General features: G+C 44.1%; 1 protein-coding gene across 11 annotated transcripts in view; it reads right to left on the reverse strand.

Moving 5' to 3' along the window:
- Positions 1–20,799, reverse strand: part of foxp4 (forkhead box P4) — a 112,549-nt gene that overhangs the window by 39,355 nt on the left and 52,395 nt on the right. For 9 of the 11 annotated variants that reach the window (XM_074630908.1, XM_074630917.1, XM_074630902.1 and 6 more), the window contains exons 3-4: positions 14,110–14,196; positions 585–707 (exon numbers count right to left, since the gene is read on the reverse strand). In XM_074630908.1, the coding sequence (XP_074487009.1) occupies positions 585–707; positions 14,110–14,196 (210 nt within the window). Of the gene's footprint in view, positions 1–584; positions 708–14,109; positions 14,197–14,368; positions 14,503–20,799 lie in introns of those variants that run through there. The other 2 variants (XM_074630950.1, XM_074630941.1) reach the window with 1 other exon arrangement.

Raw genomic sequence — 20,799 nt, forward strand, 5'->3', positions numbered from 1 at the left:
TTAAATCTGCTGTCTGCTCCGGCCTCGCCTGCGTGTGTGTATGTATGTGTTTTCTAGACATCCCCTATGCCGTAATTACTCCTCCATCCCCACTCCGTTAATAGTCCTCTTCACAGCCTTCTTTACAAGGTTGCGTGTGTGTTTGGCGGTTGCAGGTAGGAGGTCACAGGTTGGTGCGGCTGGGTATTTGACAGATCTGTTGCAGATGAAGAGTGTTTATTGGTTTGTGTCGACATGGCAACCCCTCTCTCACCTGCCGGGCATCGACACACAAACACACACACATACACACTCCTGAATCACTATGATTCACAGGGTGATGCTGTAAAGTGTGTGTGTGCCCGCAGGCGCGAGCATGCACATTCTCCTAGCAACAATGCTAAAGAGGAGGTACTCCAAATGACAATGTGGGTATAAGTGGATATGTGGATGTGTATTTATCTTCAAAGATCTCTGAGCATTGAATAAGATACAATCACGCCCAGTGTGTGTCAGCGCCTACTAAAACAGACACATTCGAACATGCCGTACTGGGACCGCATCCAAGCAATGACTGTGTGTGTGTGTGTGTGTGTGTGTTTTACCTGCTGTAGCATTAGAGCCTGCTGTTGCTGCAGCAGGGCCTGGAGTTGAGGGGGAGACAGGATCTGTTGCATCTGCTGAGGAGTGATCATCTGTGGACTCATCATAGCCATGGACACGGGCACCTGAAAACAGCAGACAGACGTTTTAGAATATTGGCACTTAGCTTGCAAAAGTAGGACAACTCAATCAATGGGTTAAGCTTTGTGTGAAAAGGCCCAGCCGGCACGGCGAGCTTTAAGCATGACTGTGCCTGCAACCGAACGCTCAACTCAAAACAAACAATGTGAATTCAATGGAGGTTGTACAGTATGCCGGTATGGACAGGTAACGTTAGAGAGGTGTGTTGTCTCTTATTCTCTGTTGTCAGTCACTGCTAAGAAAAGCTTGCAACATCAGACAAGGCGCATCACAGAGCACACGTATTGTTGACTCTTTTCCTCCACAAGGCTGGCATTGTTGAAAAAAAAAAGGCAATTTCTGTGACAACAGGCCGATAAAAGGACAGATATGCAATCTCCCTATAAAATATAAAATCTTATCAGCTTTTATAAACACATGATTAGGACGGCCTCCGATTCTCTTTCCACACAGTCAAGCCTGGCTAAGAAGAAAGGAACAACAAAGTGTCTATCTGATGAGATGTCTATCTCATCAGATATAGAGCTGCAGGCAGGCAAAGACAGAGAGACAGAGAGAGAGAGGACTGAGAGAGAAACGTGGTGAATCTTGCAGATGCGTTGTGCAAGCGCTCTTAATGTACATACATTGTACACAGAGATGAGCAGAGATGCTAATCTGATGACAAACACGGCAAAACAGAAGACAAACTAACCACAAAAATCAGAAACTAAAATTCACACACGCCTGCGAGAATGCAGGCCGAATAAATGAAAAATCACACAGACAATCCTGCTGACAAAGCGCTTTGGTATTTATTAGGGCTGTCAAACTTAACGAGATAATAACGCGTTAACGCAAATTCATTTCAAAGCCACTCATTTCTTTAACGCATTAATGCAAATTGCAATTAGGTTGTTGCGGGTTTTGAAGCTAGAGTGAAGATACTTGTATCATATGAAACTAGAAAACCTAATGAATCCATTGGTACCAACCAGGTCATACTAGCTTGTCGTGAAGGAGGCTAAATAACGCTCCAAACTTACACTTAAGTTTGGCGAGGAAAAACTGTAATGGCCATTTTCAAAGGGGTCCCTTGACCTCTGACCTCAAGATCTGTGAACGAAAATGGTTTCTATGGGTACCCACGAGTCTCCCCTTTACAGAAATGCCCACTTTATGATAATCACATGCAATTTGGGGCAAGTCATAGTCAAGTCAGCACACTGACACACTGACAGCTGTTGTTGCCTGTTAGGCTGCAGTTTGCAATGTTATGATTTGAGCATATTTTTATGCTAAATGCAGTACCTGTGAGGGTTTCTAGACAATATTTGTCATTGTTTTGTGTTGTTAATTGATTTACAATAATAAATATATACATACATTTTCATAAAGCAGCATATTTGTCCACTCCCATGTTGCTAAGAGTACTTAATACTTGACAAATCTCCCTTTAAGGTACATTTTGAACAGATAAATAAATGTGTGATTAATTTGCAATTAATTGCAATTAACTATGGACAATCATGCGATTAATTGTGATTAAATATTTTAATTGATTGACAGTCTTACTATTTATTAACAGAATGAAGGTTTGAGCAAACAGTAAGGGGGATAAAAGAGACACTGAGGGATATTTAGGGAGAGAAGGGGAGTGAGATCAAGTCTTCCCTCCGTGCCTACACATCCATAAACTACACTGCCTTCTCAATACAAATACTGCTGTCTGTTAAGAGAGGGGTTGGCTGTTTTACGGAGAAATACAAGGGTGAGTTATCACCTCTGAAATTGGCCATTTATCTATATTCACTCCGTAGTGAAATATCAATCTCTCTCATGGTCAAAGGAGTGTGTGGGCTTGTGTGTGTGTGTGTGTGTGTGTGGAGCTCTATTCAGAGCGGTCTATCTACTCACCACCTGAGGGGATGGCAGGTAGGGAGGGTGATGGGAGAGTAGAGAGCAAGAGCGAAGACGAGCTGTCACTGGTAAATTAAATCTGTAAAGAGCTGATTTGACTTTGTAAACAAGATTGGCCGTAAATACTAACACCCTCTTTTCCCAGCTGGCCTCTGTCTCCCCCCTCCTTCCATCCTTCTCTGTCTCTTTCTCTCTCTGTGTGTCTGCCTTTATCAAAGCAGGCTTCCTAAACTAACAGCCACATGTAACGGTGAGGGGATGGAGAATAGATGTGTGTGTGTGTGTGTGTGTGTTTGAGCTGAGGGAGAAGAAGAAGAAGAAAATACAGAGTCAGAACGGGGTGAGGCAGGGGAAGGGTGGTGTCGAGGCAGTTGGTAAAGGAACAGGCAGAGGGGATGGGGTGGTGGTGGGGGTGCAGTGAGTAAGGTGGGGGCGGTGATGGGTGCCACTTGGCGTCATGCCAGCTTGCCCCCGCCGCCGGGCCTTGTCAGTCTAAGCTGCCAAATGAAAAGCTGTAATTAATTGCTCTTGTGCATCCCATTCTTCCTCCTTGACAACTCATACATTCTATTTTATACACACCGCCATTGACATTTTCAAGTCACAGGCGTAATAATTACTGGAGTTATAGCACCTTTCTGTGTGTTGGCTGACGCTCCGACGCCGGAATCAAACGCGCGTCCGTGTGTGCAAGCGCTGATATACCGCGATGCATGCATGTGTGTGTGCACGTACGCATGTGTTTAAAGGCTGTGTGTGGCAGGCTGAATGCTGAGTAGTTAAGGTTTGACGCCATTAATTGCCCCTATAATCTAATATCACAAAGCGTGGTGATTATGGGGCATGCGTTGCCACCGCCATACGACACCGCCAGCCTGAGAGCGCCGCCGCAAAACAAAAGCCTCGCCATTAGCGATTTGACGGGCCAGGACAAAAGCGCTTCACAATGCGGAATTATATTTTCATTCGGCTTTGTCTCTCCCGGTGAATGATTTCTCCCCTTTCATTGGACTGTGAATAGGGAGACTCTGAAAAGCCGGGCGATTTGAAGTCAGCCATTTATTAAATGCATTTAATTTTTTTTTTCCGCTGTCGTCCCATTTTTTTTTCATGTTGCATGTTAATTTAAAAGAGAGAGATGCGTGGTAAATTAGTGGGAGAGGTGAAGCTTGGGGGGGAAGTGGGCGAGCAAAGAGAGGGGAGAAGGAAGGATACACAATGGAAGAAATGAAAGAAGGAGGCGAAGGAAGGGAGGAAATAATGAGTGTGAAGAGTGATACGGAGAGAGAAAGCAACGCTACCCAGCAGGTCTGTTGACAGAGAAATGTGGCCTAGAGGTTGAGATGGTATGCGACAGCGACGACGCACAAACGCAGGTGAACAATCACACGATCCTTTACAGTAGATAAATGCGAAACCACTAATAACAGCAGGATTTTAAAAGATGTCACTCCTATCATTAACATGCAAGAATCAGTCATACGTGCACCCACATGCACACTGCTGAGGGGTCGGGGGCTGACAGAGGTCAACCCCTGTCTTGGAGAGAGGGAGCTGGGGGGGAGGGAAAGAGGGAGGGAGGAGAGGGGAGGCGAGAGACAGCCTTGTCGTTTACAGTGAGTGGAGGAGTAATTAGAGGGGTTGTTTGAAGAGGGAGTTTAACTGATTAACAAAGGAAGAGAGGGAGCGAGGGAGCGCCCTAAAGATGGGAAGGAGAAGGAGGAGAAAAGGCATGGAGTCCCAGAGGAGAGAGAGAAAGAAGGGGGATGCAACTTGCATTTCAATGAGCCTCCATCCCTCTCTCCTCTCCTCCCTTGATGACTTTTCATTCTAACGAGGAGGAAAGCCCCGCTTTCCATTTCAGATGAAAACCTCGGGAAGAGAAGAAGAAGGAGGGCTATCTGATATTAAACCAGCATGCAGCCGGGGGAATAAGCCCAGCGCCGTGTTTATATAGAGACGGGCTGCTTATACGGCTGCATCCTCTCTACTTTAGAAGCAAACTTTCACCTTCTTCCTAATTGAGACTGCAATAACACCGCATCCTTTACCATCACTTCTTAATGTATGCTTGTGCAACACCACATTATCACATTCAAAAATAAGGATAATGAAACACATGGGGCAGTTTTTCTATAAAGAGCAACATCCAGTGTGCCCTCAACTGATACATTTACAGTTATTCACCTCATGCTGGCTCAAAAGTGTGCAGCCGGTGTGTTACTGTGTGTGTGTGTGTGTGTGTGATGGCAGTGAGTGGCGAGAAGAAAGGAGGCTATAATCAGAATCTAAACAGGCTCTCAGTCTAAATGATGCGGGCCCTGCCTCTGGGTCTATGGGGACACGCAGGAGAGAGGGATAATTGAAAAAATGACAGAGGAGAAAGCAGGAGGAGGAGAGAGAGGCTGACACAGACCTCCTCCTCCTCCTCATCCCCCTCCTCCTCTCCTGCTAGGAGCAAACCCCAGCGCTGTTTATCCTTGTCACTGAGCATTACCACCTCACCCTGGAAGGGACGCCTGCCTCTCTTCCTGTCACACACACACACACACACACACACACACACACACACACACCTAGATGTGCATAAAACTGGCCTCTGTCTTCCAGTCTATTGTTCATAAATTGCCATCATTTTTTTCTAGTATCCGTTTTAGAAAGATTAAAATCCTTCTTGGATTGCCACGAACACAGTCCCTTCTTCTGGTTGGATGGTGGCAAAAGTTTGACACACGCAGCAGTGGTCGAAATCTGTGCTTATTCATGCACATGGCAACTGCATGACCCTCTTCTGCCACTGTACTGTACTCTAGCTGCCTGCAGGCTTTGGGGGGGTAAATGAGAGCCTCCCGTCTAAAATGCAGTCAGCGCCGTGCTGTTTCGTGGTGTGTAAAGGCTTTAATGGTGTGTGGTGAACTCCCCGTCCTTCCTTTTGGTTGTTTATTCACCAGCTATCATCACTATCGCTCTTTACCCTCTTCCAGTCCCTCCAGGTAAACAGCCTGTCTGAGCTCATCATGCACGAGAAATGAGAGGAGAGCATGTGGAGGGTGGGGTGAGGGGTGCAGAGAGCAAAGGGGGCTAGAGAAGAGAAAAGCAGAGGAGTGAAGGAGAAAAGCATTTGAGTGAAAAAAGAGGACTAGAAGGAGCGCCCACTGTGCTGAGAGCGTTGTTTGGAGCTCAGGGCCAGGCCTCCACTGGAAGTAAAAGGGCCCCATTGTGTGTGGTGAGTACCCCTCCTCCAGCTAATCTGCAGCGGGGCCAGGGGCCACATTACTCTGGGGGGAACTGATGAGCGAAGCCAGGTGGGGCGCGGGATGATACAGGCATCTTACCGCCTCAGACTTTTTGCTGAGTAATGTTTTTGTCTGTGTCTACGAACAATGTGTGTGTGTGTGTGTGTGTGTGTGTAAGGTGGTGCCAAAAAAAATCTCAACGTGCCAAAGGAGGTTTGAGTTTTATTGAATCTTTGTGTGTGTTTCTATCTATTACTAATCGCCTTCACATTACTTGTATTTTCTGTTGCAAGCCACAAGTGCAAGCATCTACAGTGTGTGTTGTATGCCAATAATATAATAACAGGCTGCAGTATTTTTATTAGCTATTTGGTGAATTGCACATAATTCTGCATAAAAGCTTTATGTAGCTGATAGCATGTTGTCGCCATTCAGTATAAACAATGTATCGCCAAATGTGGTGATTCTGAATTTTTCTCTTTATGGGTTCCTCAATTTCTTAAACTGAATAAACCATTTGAAAAACACTGGATTGTCTGAAAGAAAAACAACGTCCAGAGTTGAAAACCGGGTCTTAGTTTATGAAAAGTTAACGTTTTGGAGACATTTTTTTCTTTTCTTTTTTGAGCTGCTACTTTAGTTTTTGGACATTGTTGGCCAAGTTGCTCGTAAGCATATTCTTTAAACGATAAGGTCGTTTTCACATATTTTTGAATAGGAGTGGAAATCACCAGAGGCGCCACGATACGATATTATCACAATTTTTAAGTCACGATATGATCTTATTGCGATTTTAAACATTTTGCGACATGTATTGTAATAAGATACATTGTGATATATTACAATGTATTACCTTTTTACACATCTGTTTTATGTAATAAGATACAATTTTCACTCTGTTCATCTCAGAGTTTTCATTTACATATCTTGAAGTTCTTGAGGTTTGAATTGGCCATGGCAGTTTTTCCTTGCCAAAGATTTAGCGGAATTTTGGAGCGTTACTTAGCTAACATGACATTTAACATTACAGTTATTTAACCTCCTTCACGACAAGTTAGTATGACATGGTTAGTACCATTGATTCCTCGGGTTTTGTAGTTTCTTATGATTCCAGTATCTTCACTCTAGCTGCAAGACTGAGCCTGCATCAACCTCTGAAAGACAGGATAGCGCCCGTCGGATTGTTAAGAGATTAATAGTTTCCATAATAAAAGATCCGACACTTGATGTCCGTGTATCGATGCAATAGCGCCACGTAAAATATCGCGATACTACGCTGTAACGATTTTTTCCCCCACTCCTAACTTATAGTATCAAATATGATATCATATAGATATGTATCTGGGTTTATTTAACAAACACAGGTGTTAAAGTTTGTCTTTTGGCAGCTTTCTAAGAACAAGCTGAATGGGAGATAAGGAGGTTGTTGGTGGATGACTTGTTGTGTGGATGCATGCATGTAAAGGTGGATGAATAGATGAAGTGATAGAGGTGTGAGGATAGTAGAGAGACCAGAGGAATGCAGGCTACTGAGAGCAGGGAGTTGGGATCTCAACTGGCCCACATACTCATACATACACTATGCATGTGGACGCGCGTAACACTCCCTCTCCCTGACAGCGTCCAGACAAATGAAAAATAAAGAAAAAAAAAAAAACTTCAGAGAGGACAGTGAAAGACCAGTAAGTTCAAGTGGAAAATCCTCCTTCTCTCTCACCCTCCCTCCCTCCCTTCTTCTTCTCCCCTCGTCCGCCGCCTCCCTCCATCTAACGCCCCAGTGCTTCAGAATAAAAATGACAACACATTTCCAGAAACACACACACGCAGACACACACACACTCGGGGCATTTCATTGGGAAGTGTGAGAGGCCGTTATCGACCATATTTCATTACTGATTTCACTCATGTTTCAAATCACAAAATAAGAGTTTCACACTCCAGTGGCCAGACCCAAACCTCTCCTCTCCATCCTTCCCCTCTGTCTGTCCACCCCTCTGCCCAGAGCCGAACCCCATTCCACTGGCTGCTCAACCTCCTCCCGTACACCCTTCACAAACTGTCAGGACCCCATACTACCCCCCAACACACACACACACACACACACTAACCTACACACACACACACACACTCGCAGCCCCAATTCCCTCCACATCAAATAAGAGAAACTGCCAACTAAGCACTTTCATTGAGTGGACAAAAGGAGTGCTTTGGGAAAAACACTTTGAAAGGAAATAAAAGAGAAGGAACCGCTTCAGTACTGCGGACTCTGGGGGGCTAAACACTCATCTTTCCACATACTTTTGTTGATTAGTTAAAAGACTTTGAACCCTGCCTCTGAATCCTTATGTTCAGTAGTTTTTCACAAATCTGTAGTGGTTCAAATAAGGCAGCTGGTGAAGGCAGAAAACTATTAAGAAACATATAGAAAGCTGGTGAATTAGGGTTGTAATATTGATTAAAAATATTGCCATTGAAATAAAACTCAGTGCTTTCAGACTGACATGACTCAGTTTCTTCCTCCCGTCTTCCCTGCGTGGCTCCCTCTCTCCCTCCATCCCACTGTGCCGGTGCCAGCCCTCTCCAGAGAGCAGAGAGCCGAGCTAATTAACATATCTCTAATGAGTCTTTTCATTTTTTTCCTAATTAAACGAGCTCCTCAATAATACATGAAAACAGGACACCGCGCTATTCAATTACATACGTATGGGCCGCAGCCAAGCACGTGTGTTAATCTGTATGTGTGCGTGCCAAGTGGCTGTGTGTTAAGTGTGCCAGGCCGTGCGTCTGCCAAGTGGGTGTATATGTGTCTGCTTGTGCCCACCCAGCGTACGAGTGCGTGCCAAGTGTGTCCATTGTAGAGAACGTGTGGCAGGTCATGGAGGCACGCTACGCATCATGCTGGGTAATCCGCCAATTGGCACACTGTCTGCCAAATGTGTGTCCACCAATTCACTCAGTCGCACGCGTGCCACGACCAATTACGGTAACTGTGGCCAATTATGTCCAATGCCTACTACAAACACAGGTCTAAAGAGTGGAATTATCCAAATACAGCAGAGGGTATCGATGTTTTTCAGGTGTAATCTCATACAAAGGAAAGACCTTTTTCACTTATACTTATTCAGTATTGAGTGCCTTGCTTAAAGGAACAGTGTGTAACATTTCTATTAGCAGAAATATAATATTCATAACTGTTTTCATTAGTGTATAATCACCTGAAGAATCGTTGCTCCGCCATGTTTCTACAGTAGAACGGACAAACCAAACACTGGCTCTAGAGAGATCCTTTCACGTTTTTACGTTACTTGAAGGCCACCGTAGTTCTTCGAAACGCTTGTGAAACTGCAGTAACATGAGCAGCAGAGTGTAAAACCGTGGTGCCGCCAGCCACTATCTGACTTCTGTTGCTCCTAAAGTAATGTCATTACAGTATAGATGAGCGAAGCAAACGGCGTTACCACAGTTTTGCACTCGGTAGCTCAGGTTACCACAGTCTTTGAAAGGGAGGAGTGAGCATAGGGGTACTCAGTTGGTTGCAATCTGCAACCACACCACTAGATGCCGCCAAATCCTACATACCGCACCTTTAAGGGAATGACATAGAGTTACTACCATCGACCTTCTCAGCCAGCACAGGATTCAAATCTGTGATTGTCTGGTTGTGCCTGATTTTGCATCTCTAACCTCTTTATTAAAAATCCCCAATTTGTTTTGTTATATCCAATGTCTTGAGTAGACAACCTTAAAAAATCTAGTTTATGTATTTATACTAGGACAGTTTTCCTAAAATTAGTTTTAATATACAATATATCGCCTTGCTTACAGTATCGCAGTATATTGAATCGTAACCCCTGTATCGTGATACGTATCGTCAGATTCTTGCCAATACACAGCCCTAGTATTAGACATAATACAATAGTGAGTGACAGACCGACAAGACCATAAGCATCATAATCTTTGTTACATAGCCATTCAAAATGGCAATTTTCTCCTATTTCCAGACTGAATGTTATCATTATCTACCAACAGAATTAAGTGTTATTTCTATCTGTGTAAAATCAATTTCTCACGTCAAATTAAAACACCTCTTTAGTTTTGAATCATCAAACTCCCAAACAACCCCTCCCACTACTCTGATTATTGTGCTTTTTTGCTACAATTTTGTTGCACAGAATCAATTTTTCCTGCAATTGCCTGCCTAGAGACTTGAGCTATTGTCGAGTTTCTCCTGAATGTGACACATGACAGTGACACACACACACACACACACACATACACACACACACGCAGAGTGGATTGATACCATCTCACATAGCCAGCCAAACACAGAGACCATCTCTGAACAACCAATCAAAAAGCAGATATAATCTCAGAGTTTCTTTTGCTCTCAGCTCAGATCCTCCCCTCTATTATAAATAAAGAAAAGAAGAGAAATATGATGGGGAAGAGGTGGTGGGGGGGCATGTGAGGAGGAGGAGGAGGAGGGGGGGGGGGGGGGCTTGTCAGTGCAGACCAAGGCTTCTCCAGAGAAAGTCAAGACACGAATAGAAGTCTTCCCGCTCTCCCTGTCTGCCTCTGTCGTTCTCCCTCAGAGAGAAGGGAAAAATCTAATTATCGAGCTCCTAAAGATCTCATTATTGGCTGAGGCTCATTTGCATGTGTGAGAGCAGCCCAGCAGGAACCAACCTGAGGACGGCCATTTTGTGCCTGATGTGAGCCACTGTGTCACCGTACAGTTGCTTACTGCCAGCCACCTTTAGAAAAGACCAGATTAAATGTCTGGCTTCACTCACTCCATCGCTCACTCGCCCCTCTCTGTGGCCGACGGATGATTGCTTCAATTACAGCGGCTGAGCGCAGTCGACTGCGATTTAAAAATGATCATAAAGCTGGAAATTATAGTAATTGAGAGATTTCTGCGTGCCACCTTAGCAGTCAGGTTAGTTGTGAGGTCTAGTATACAACTTCAGTGCTGCTTTGTTGTTCGTGCCTGTGTGTCTGACTGCGAGGAAGCACAAACACACACACACACACACGCAAATGTAAATCCAAGTGTGTTTGCAGGGAACGTGGGGCCATGTGAGCTGACAGCTCAGACAACAGAGATGTAGCGTGGATGCCCTGGAGAGTACAGAGAGGCTAGCCAGGCCAGGCACCAATAAACAAGACAAACAAGACAGATATGGAGAGAGGAGGGGTAGCGTGGTGTGTGTGTGTGAGTGAGTTCAAAGACAGAGAGAGGGAGGAAACGTGTATGAGGCAGGTCGACTGAACCTGCGTTTGACCTCATACTTGTGGGAATACTGTCACAGGTTAATCCCTTGTCAGCGTTCACACAGTTCCTTACACTTCACTGCTAAACAAAACAGATTTACATGTTAACTTTCAGTTCCCTCTACATGCACGCTTTCTCTTACTTCCCCACTTTCTACCTCTTTGGTTCTTTTTAAGATGAGTCAGGGAGAGAAAACTGTTGAAACATCAGCAACATTTAATTAAATTCTACGCCAAAGCAGAGTAGTAGAGTCCGATATGTGTTTTACCCAGGTCAGACGGAGGCTCTGGTGACACACACTGACCCATTTGGATCGACCACCAATGTGGATTCAAACCATGTGTGTCGGTCTGATAAGATTATAGGAAGGAAAGCCAGAGACTTTATGTGAACGGCTGAACTACTGTGACACATGTATTAAAGCCTTTACACACTGGAAGCGTGACGAATATATGACACGAAAAAATACAAACTACTCGCCTGCAAATATTATATATCTAGGGCTTTTATTGTGAAAGGTAAGAACAGTAAAGCGTGTACGGTCTGCGCTGCCTCTGTAAAGGTTGAAAAGAGTAATAAAGTTTGACGTTGTGTTTAGGACTACGGAGCCTCTGTGTTGTTGATTCATAAATATAGGCACATCTCAACCCGTTCCGCACAACGTGATTGGTTGATGACTATTTGCTCAGAAAACCGGCCTTGTTCCGGAAAAAAAGACGACAACGCTTTTTCGCCGCATGAAAGTATTCATGACAAAAGCAACAGTTTGAAAAAATATATTAACGTGCGAATTAATTGCACGAAACAAAACGCCTCGGTGTGTACTTTAATATTAATTTAGGCCACATGTGCACCATTTTATGTTGATTTACAGTATAAATGCAATATTTAACAATTCAGATCTGATATAAAACAGTATCTATTTTATTCTCTTACCCCTTAAAAGTCACCATGTAATTTCTCCAACTGCCAGTTTCTATCCAAAGTAAATAAAGTGATTCGGATTCCAATCCGGGTTTTGATTAAAGTGTAATCCGCAAGATCCTCCTTTTTTAAAATGTTATTTCATTTCTGACATCTTCAGTAATAAGCAGTCATTAATTCAGTGGCATTTTTGCACTTCCCAGAGGTCACCTGGCAATTAAACCGCATGGCCGACAATGAGAAATCTTTTTCTTTGGTCTTTCTGTTGATGAGTTCTAGGTGACTGCTTTTTTTCTTTTTCTTTTTCTGCTCCGTCATGGAGGCCACTGTAGTTCATACTAAACACACAGCTCTTCCTCTGTTTATTTTAAACAAACCTCTCATCCTGCTGCTGGACATATAAAAGGCAGTTTCCTGGAAAAAAAACATGAGCCAACACCAAATATTTATGAGAACAAAATGCTTCCAAGAAGCTTTCATTTTATGTTCTATCTAGGGCTGTCAGTTGATTAAAATATTTAATCGCATGATAGTTAATCATACATTTTGTATCTGTTCAAAATGTACCATAAAGGGAGATTTGTCAAGTATTTAATACTCTTATCAACATGGGAGTGGGAAAATATGCTGCTTTATGCAAATGTATGTACAGTATATAGTTATTATTGGAAATTAATTAACAACACAAAACAATGACAAATATTGTCCAGAAACCCTCCCAGGTTAGGCTTAGTTCAGAATAAAAAATACGCTCAAATCATAACATGGCAAACTGAAGCCCAACAGGTAACAACAGCTGTCAGTGTGTCAGTGTGCTGACTTGACTATGATTTGCCCCAAACTGCATGTGATTATCATAAAGTGGGCATGTCTGTAAAGGGGAGACTCGTGGGTACCCATAGAACCCATTTTCATTCACATATCTTGAGGTCAGAGGTCAAGGGACCCATTTGAAAATGGCCATGCCAGTTTTTCCTCGCCAAAACACAGTTGGTACCAATGGATTCCTTAGGTTTTTAGTTTCATATGATGCCAGTTACAATCTCCAAACGATCGTATAGCGATCGGATTTTTAAGAGGTTACGTTAAAGAAATTAGTGGCGTTCAAACAAATTTGCATTAACGCGTTATTAACGCATTAAATTTGACAGCCCTAGCTCTATCACTTAAATGTAAATGTTGCAGCATATCACTCTAAAACATAATTTATCTGGATGTCATACACTGTATTATCTCCTTATAATGTGAAACGTTTTTTTCCCACAAGCACCTCGCTGGCTGCAGACACCGCAAATGAAATCTGAGCTCATCCTTGCTTCCGATTCACATCCGTCTTTCTCAGTCCCTTCCATCTCTTTCTTCATTCCCCATACTGTGATGGTCCGGCTGTCTGTTTATCATGTGGCACGTTAATGAGAAGAGCAGTGCGATAGCCAGACTGCTTGCTGCTCTAGTAGACCCAAGGCCCCACTTTATTGATATGAGACACGGCTACAAATCACACTTCTGCATGTACTCTGCACATCACATAATTGTAAAGAACTGCCAGAAGTAATGTCATGTGTGATATTCATCAACGTACACTGATAGTAATAATGTATGTGTGTGTGTGTGTGCTGTCTGTGTGTGTGTCCTCCTCAAGTGTCTTTCAGTGGGGATCCTGCACTCCAGCTAACCCCACTCTCTCTCTGCTTACCGTGGAATTCAACTCTGAAAACAGCTCACTACCCAATCACTACAAAGACCTCATTCACACACACACACACACACATTAACAATCACACACACACACATGCACTCACAGAAAGAGAGAGAGAGAGACACACAGACAGACAGACAGAGAGAGAGAGAAAAGTATGCGCCTATATCACACTGTGCAGTTGACGTGGCAAGTTGGTGAAGGCAAAGCTGCAGCAGCCAGGGGCTTAATATTATACAGATTTTGACAAAGCAACACTTGGGTTGAGCATATGTGTGTGTGTGTGTGTGTGTGTGTGTGTGTGTGTGTGTGTGTGTGTGTGTGTACATGCATCTGTGTGTGTGTGCTCTGACCTGCACAGGGCTCTGTTTGACCTCGTTGCCAGGGGAGTTGAGTCCAGAGGCCTGCTGGAGGAGGAACTGTCTGGCTGCCTGGAGCGCCTGCGAGGAAGAAACAGAGATGATCATCATGATTACAGTGAAATATTTGTAGAATTAAACAACAAAACACTCATAAAAGTAACACACCTTTTTAAAGTTACACCTTACTTCAAATGTTTTTAGAAAAACGCATGTGTGTAAGTTCAGTTCACTCATATACAATCAAACTCACACTCTCTCCTACTGGCCACTCTGTGCACCCTCTCCCTTTGCCAAGCTGTCAGGTCGGATTTCCTCAACTCGAGACGTCCACCTGGCGCACATACAGCACGCGTTTGTGTGTGCGTCTATGTGACTGAATTCATCCCAACTCATTCAAAACCTTCTTTAACTCCAAAATCTGACCAATCTCGTCCTTTCCATTCTTTGTTTCTCTGCCTGCCCTCCCCTCTGATTCACTTTCTCTCGCTCTCTTCCACAACCCTTTCCTCTTCTTCCTCCTCCTCCTCCTCCTCTCCTTTCCGATGAAGGTGCAAAAGTGGGTTTTCCACATCCTCTGAGGCAGAAGTGTGTCAGCATTATCTCCATGTGTGTCAGTTGCACTGTGTTTGTGTGTGTCAGAGTGATGTAAGGAGCCGTTTGCCCTGATGTGCCCTAAAGAGCTGTGACTAACCACCACCCACCTCTTCGTCCCCCCCCCCCACCCTCCTCCCGTTTCTGCCCTCCAGTGCTGCCCATTCAAACCAGTGACACCATCTCTCTCCAGTCTCCATTCCTTCGCTCTGCCCTTGCCGATTCATCCTTCCGACACCGCAACCTCCCACCGCCTCTCCTCTTATCTCCTCAGCCGTAATTGTATTAAAAACTGTATAAATATCTTCCTTTGCGTCATTACATTCCTCTCTTTTCTTTGCTGTGTTGCTTGTTGCAGCGTTAAAGAGTCGAGCTCTCTATCATTAAGACAAATCAGACCCCGGAGGAACGGGCATTTTTGTTGGAATGTCTGAACTGCTCCTAAAACAAAACAAGAAAACACCCATCTCAAAACACAGGAGCCGCCTTACACTTACTGTAAGCGCACAGTCACACACGCACAGTCACACGCATGCTCACAAACACACACACACACACACACACACACACACACACACACACACACACACACACACACACACACACACACACACACACACAGCACCAGCACAACCTCATGACAGAGGTTAGAGAGGGGAGACAGCAGGATGCACATTTGCTTCCTCTGACTCAAAGGGGAAAGGTTCCTTAGTAAATATTGATTTATGAAAGTCCGTGTGTGTGTGTGTGTGTGTGTGTGTGTGTGTGTGTGTGTGTGTGTGTGTGTGTGTCTGTGTGCGCACACCACAAATTAACGGCCAGAATGAGGGATGTTCTTTACTGTGGAAGCTCTTACTCAATCACGCAGCACCAGAAATCTGTTCTACTGCATCATTTCACAACCACAGAAAACTGTAACGCTGTGAAACGACGCGGCACACACACTTACTGTATATTGTCACATATTTAATGAATTGTCAAATTAGAAGCTCGGGGTACATTAAGTAACGTTTAATTACAAAAACAGAGAGGAGAGATTATAGAGGGGAGACAGAAAGAGCGAGAGAGAGAGAGAGAGAGAGAGAGAGAGAGAGAGAGAGAGAGAGAGAGAGAGAGAGAAAGAGAGAGAGGGAGAGAGAGGGAGAGAGAAAGAGAGAGAGGGAGAGAGAGGGAGAGAAGTCCGCCGTGCAGTCAGAGTGATGAAAACCATCTGTATCGAGCACACTTGCTACTTTTGCTGAGACCGCAATTAAAACACACACACGGACGTGGCTGTGGACGTGCCTACACACACACACACACACACACACACACATGTATTTTAACACTTTAACAAAAATCTTGGGAACCCCCTCCCATTTACTGGTTTGACCTCAGCATTAAAGCAGGCACAGACACACGCACACACACACACATAGAAACCCAAAAAAAACACAACCGCCCAGTTTGTTGGCATGTGGTGTGAATTACTCCTTGAACACCCCGTCTGCCCAAGAGTGAGTGTGTGTGTTTGTCTGTGTGTGTGTGTGCGTATGCGTGTGTGTTGGCAGGAGTTGGGGAGGCATGTCTGGCAACAATAAGGGACAATTCCACCCAAATTACCACCCTGATTACCACTATATTAAAGAGCCATTTATGGCTTTCATAAACGCTACAACCAAGCAGAGGTGATGCCTGTCTCCTCTCCGATGCCTGTATTCACGGACAAGAACTACCAACAAAGCACGAGTGACTCTCTAGATATTTAAACTAAGTGTATATTGTGGATTTAGAGCCCGGTTTATTCAAATGTGACACATCTAATAGGCAAAATGCAGATATCAATATACAGTGTATATAAACATTACTACATTTGGTGTCTGACTGTTCAGACACAATACATCAAAACTCTCTCTCACTCTTCAGATCTTCTATATGGTTCTTCTTTAGAAGACCGTATGAACAAAAAACAACAATTTAGACTATAAAACCATGAAATGAGTCATTTTTTGTAGTTTTTTAAGTGATTTTACCAACACTAAGCCCATAATTTTCTTGAAATAATTAACGAAACTACAGGATTTTGTAAAGCTATTACGTGATATGATCATATGATCATCATGATATGACTCCAATGAAAGTCAATATGTGGTAATATTGAATTATTGCCCAAGCACAGGGCTGCTAAAACACAAAAAGTTTAGTCACTAAATCATCATAGGAACAGCGCTTCTATTTTACTTTATAATACCAGTGATGAAACTACCTTAAACCGACTAAAAACAAACCTTAAGGGCAATACTATATGAGTGATAATACACTATGAAGCGTTCCAATATAGAAAATAATGGACTGAGCTAAGCCGATCATCTTGAGCTTTGGGAAACAATGATCGACAATTTTCACCTTTTTTTTAAATTTGTATAGACCAAACAACTAATCTATTAATCGAGAAAATAATCTCAATTAAGTTTTGAGGGAAACATATTTTCTACCGAATTACGGTCACAGTTTTAAACAGTTTTAAACACGTGGTTAACGTTGTAAATTGAAACAAAACAAAACAAAAATAACCACAAAACTACTTGGTTAGGTTTAGCAAATAACATTGTTTGGCTTAAATTGACTATGTTGCGTTACTAAGCTAAAATAAAATAAGTGAAAGTTGACTTTTGGTTTTAACACGGGACATAAACTGCTGTCTCCTGGGTGAAAGACCAGTGTCTGTTTGACCCATCCGCCACCTAGGGCTGGGCAATATATCAATAATATATCGACATACGATATATCGTGATATGAGACGAGACATCCTCTTAGATTTTGGACATTGTAATATCGTAATATGGCATAAGTGTTGTCTTTTCCTGGTTTTAAAGGATGCATTACAGTAAAGTGATGTAATTTTCTGAAAGTACCAGATTGTTCTGGATGTTCTATTATTTGTTTTCACCCACTTAGTTATTATATCCACATTACTGATAATTACTTATCAGAAATCTCATTATATAAAATATTTTTGTGAAAGCACCAATGTCAACCCTACAGTATCGTTGCAATATCGATATTATAATATCGAGGTATTTGGTCAAAAATATCGTCGAAAAACAAACGTAATCTGCGTTAAAATATGTTTCCCTCGAGACAGGGCTGATTTGTCTCATATTTGTTTTGTATTAGAATACCAACATTTACTTGTCTACAAGTTATTGGAGTTAGTTCAGTGCCCCAAATGCAAAAGCTTTATTTTATGGGTATTTATATGTTCTGTAATTCACTGGGATGGGAGCACTGTAATTTCGACAGATTTCATGGGTGAATAATGACTGAACGAACCTTGAACTTTCAATATATGAAGTGAGAAAGAGGACAACAGGTTTGGTGCAGACACACACACACACACACAGAGCCAAACTCTCTGATATCTACCTCGTCAAGAAGCACTCCTCTGCTTTGACCCTTCTCTTTCATTTCTCCTCTTCACACTCACTCTTTGCCTTTTTCTCTCTGTGACCTGGGTGAGCTGTAGCATTGTAAAGCATGCCCCCCCCCACCCTCCACACACTCACACACACACACCAGCTCCTCCTAGACTCCCCCAGCCCCAACTCCCCGCTCCCCCTGTGGCATTCTTGGGGGCGCACTGCACCTTTAAAGAAAATATGAGGGAGGCCTAAGAGGGAGGCCCAACAACAGAGTCTTTGTGCTGCCGCGGAGCACACACACACACACAAGCACGCACACACACATGTACACACATCAGTGGTGTCAGACAGGTTTTATTAGAGTGAGAGAGGGAGGGAGGAGGAGGAGGAAGGGGAAGGAGGGGTGAGGAGGTCACTGCTCAGCTTGGAGGCCTGAGAGCACAGTGTGTGTGTGTGTGTGTGTGTGTGTGTGTGTGTGTGTGTGTCAGGTCGGTGTGTGAGTTCTTCTGACTTGTCATCGCTCCCCTCTGTAAATCATCGCCTCTGACACAGCCTTTAATAACAGTGCATTTTTTAATTCAGCAGGGTCACACACACTCACACGCACACGCACACACACGCACGCACACACACACACACACACACACACACACACACACACACACACACACACACACACACACACACACACACAAACGCGGTAAAGGCAACTTTCTCTCCTTAACAGGATTCAGAAAAAATGGCTGACAACTATGTTTCTTTGAAAGGAGAGGGGGGGTTGGTGAAGCAGTTAGAGGATCCATTAGAAGAAAAAGGATAGAAATTTCATTTTGCTACGTGTGTGTGATGATCATGTGAGTGTGTGTGTGTACATGCACATGTCCTATGTGAAAGTGTGTGTGTGTGTGCGTGTGTGTGTGTGCCTGGCTCAGGTTGCTAAAGCAAACAGGTCTGTGTGTGTGATGAATCTGGCCTCTAATCCGCCCAGTGTGTTTGGGTGAGACAGGGAGAGAGAACGCAGGAATAAGCAAAGAAATCTAAACAGAGAGACGTAGCGAAGGAGGAGGGGGGAGGCGAGGAGAGAGAGAGAGAGAGAGAGAGAGGGAGACAGGTGGGTACCATATGTTGGAGTAGTCCGTCAGCACAGACTGAGGTCCATTGTTGACGGCTGAAACGAAACAAACCGGTCCCCCTCCTACCCTCTCCTCCTCATCTCCCCCCGTAGATAAACAGCCCCCGGGGCAGACAGTGGGCTGTCCTTGAGGGAGAAGCAGGAGAAGCAGGAGGAGGAGGAGGGAGTTAGGAAGGGCAAGGGGGAGGCAGGTGGTATCAGATTTCTTTGCTCTTAGCCCAAGAAGAAGAGAGTACAAAAAAAACGAAAGAAAGGAGCACAAGTGAGGGTGAGTGAGAGGTTCATTGTTGCATCTGTCCGCGACGCAGCTAAACCAGGCTAGACGAAGCAAGTGATTCAGATGTTTCGGCAGCTTCCTCGGACGCAACAGCGCCAAACAAGTATCCCCTCTCCGCCTTAACCAGCTCAGCAGCCTGGGAAGAGAGGCTATAGTAACTCCTCCACTCCTAAAGCCCTGTTCTTCCCCAGGAGAGAGCGAGAGATGGCGAGAGAGGTAGACAGATACAGGGTGAAGACATAGAAAAGAGCCCGTCACAGCCAGCTGCTTCTCCACAGGCCTGCACGCTCTCTGATTTTTGGATCAGCGAGAGAGACCGGGTTCAGAAATGAGCGGTGGATCTTCCACACCTCTTTCTCTCTATCTCCTTTCTGGAGTGCTGTCATTGAAGCTGAAAGCCGAGCTAAAGCTGCGTCGATGCTGCCGTCCTCCTGGGTCACCCCCCCCTGTGATCCCTTGTATCCGTTTGCACTGCGCTTCCTCACTTTAGCACCAAAAAAAAACACCTCCAAACTCCCATAAACCCCTTTCCTCCTTTAATTTACTCTCTCCTCCTGGCTTGGTCTTTCTCTGCTAGCTTTTCTGCCTCTAAATCTCTCTCATCTTTGATTCCTTCTCTTTCTCTAGATGCTCAGAGGGAATCATGATCAGAGAAGATGATGAAACAAGACCGAACAGATGTAACACAATCTACAAAGCATGTAAATTTGTTAAAAGGATGATGATACTACAGCACCAGCAGCTCACCTGTGTTCAGAAGCCGGCCCGGTATTTACACCCACACACACTGTGTACACATACGGAGGGACTACTGGAGAGGTGACAGTTAGTGGGATTGCTATATGACTTTGGGGCATGTGTGAGTGAAGGCTCGGTTACAGCCGCGGTGGAATCTCACGTATCAAATGCATCACTGTCAGTCACCACAAAAACCAGATTGCTTTCCCAGATCACTCCTACTTTCTTTCTCTCCGTCTGTATCACCCGATCTGTCTCTTGCCTTCACACTGCTTCTCCATATAATGCATAACTCACAAAAAGTTTGGCTGGCATTTCTCCAAGTATTCTGTCTTTCTTGTGCCCCTGCCCCCGCTCCTCTCTAGAAATCTGTTACCCATACCCGTATACGCCACAGTAAATTCTGAGAGTAGATATGGGGTAGACGGAGGCCTAAAATAGATCGTCCGGGCCAATGGAAACCAAGCCTTGTGAATGCAGCTGTTGGCCTTATGAGAGGACCCTCGCCTTCCCTTGACTGTCAGACAAAGACCCACTACCGT

This window comes from Sebastes fasciatus, chromosome 1 (genome assembly GCF_043250625.1).
Source record: "Sebastes fasciatus isolate fSebFas1 chromosome 1, fSebFas1.pri, whole genome shotgun sequence".
Lineage (NCBI taxonomy): Eukaryota > Metazoa > Chordata > Actinopteri > Perciformes > Sebastidae > Sebastes > Sebastes fasciatus.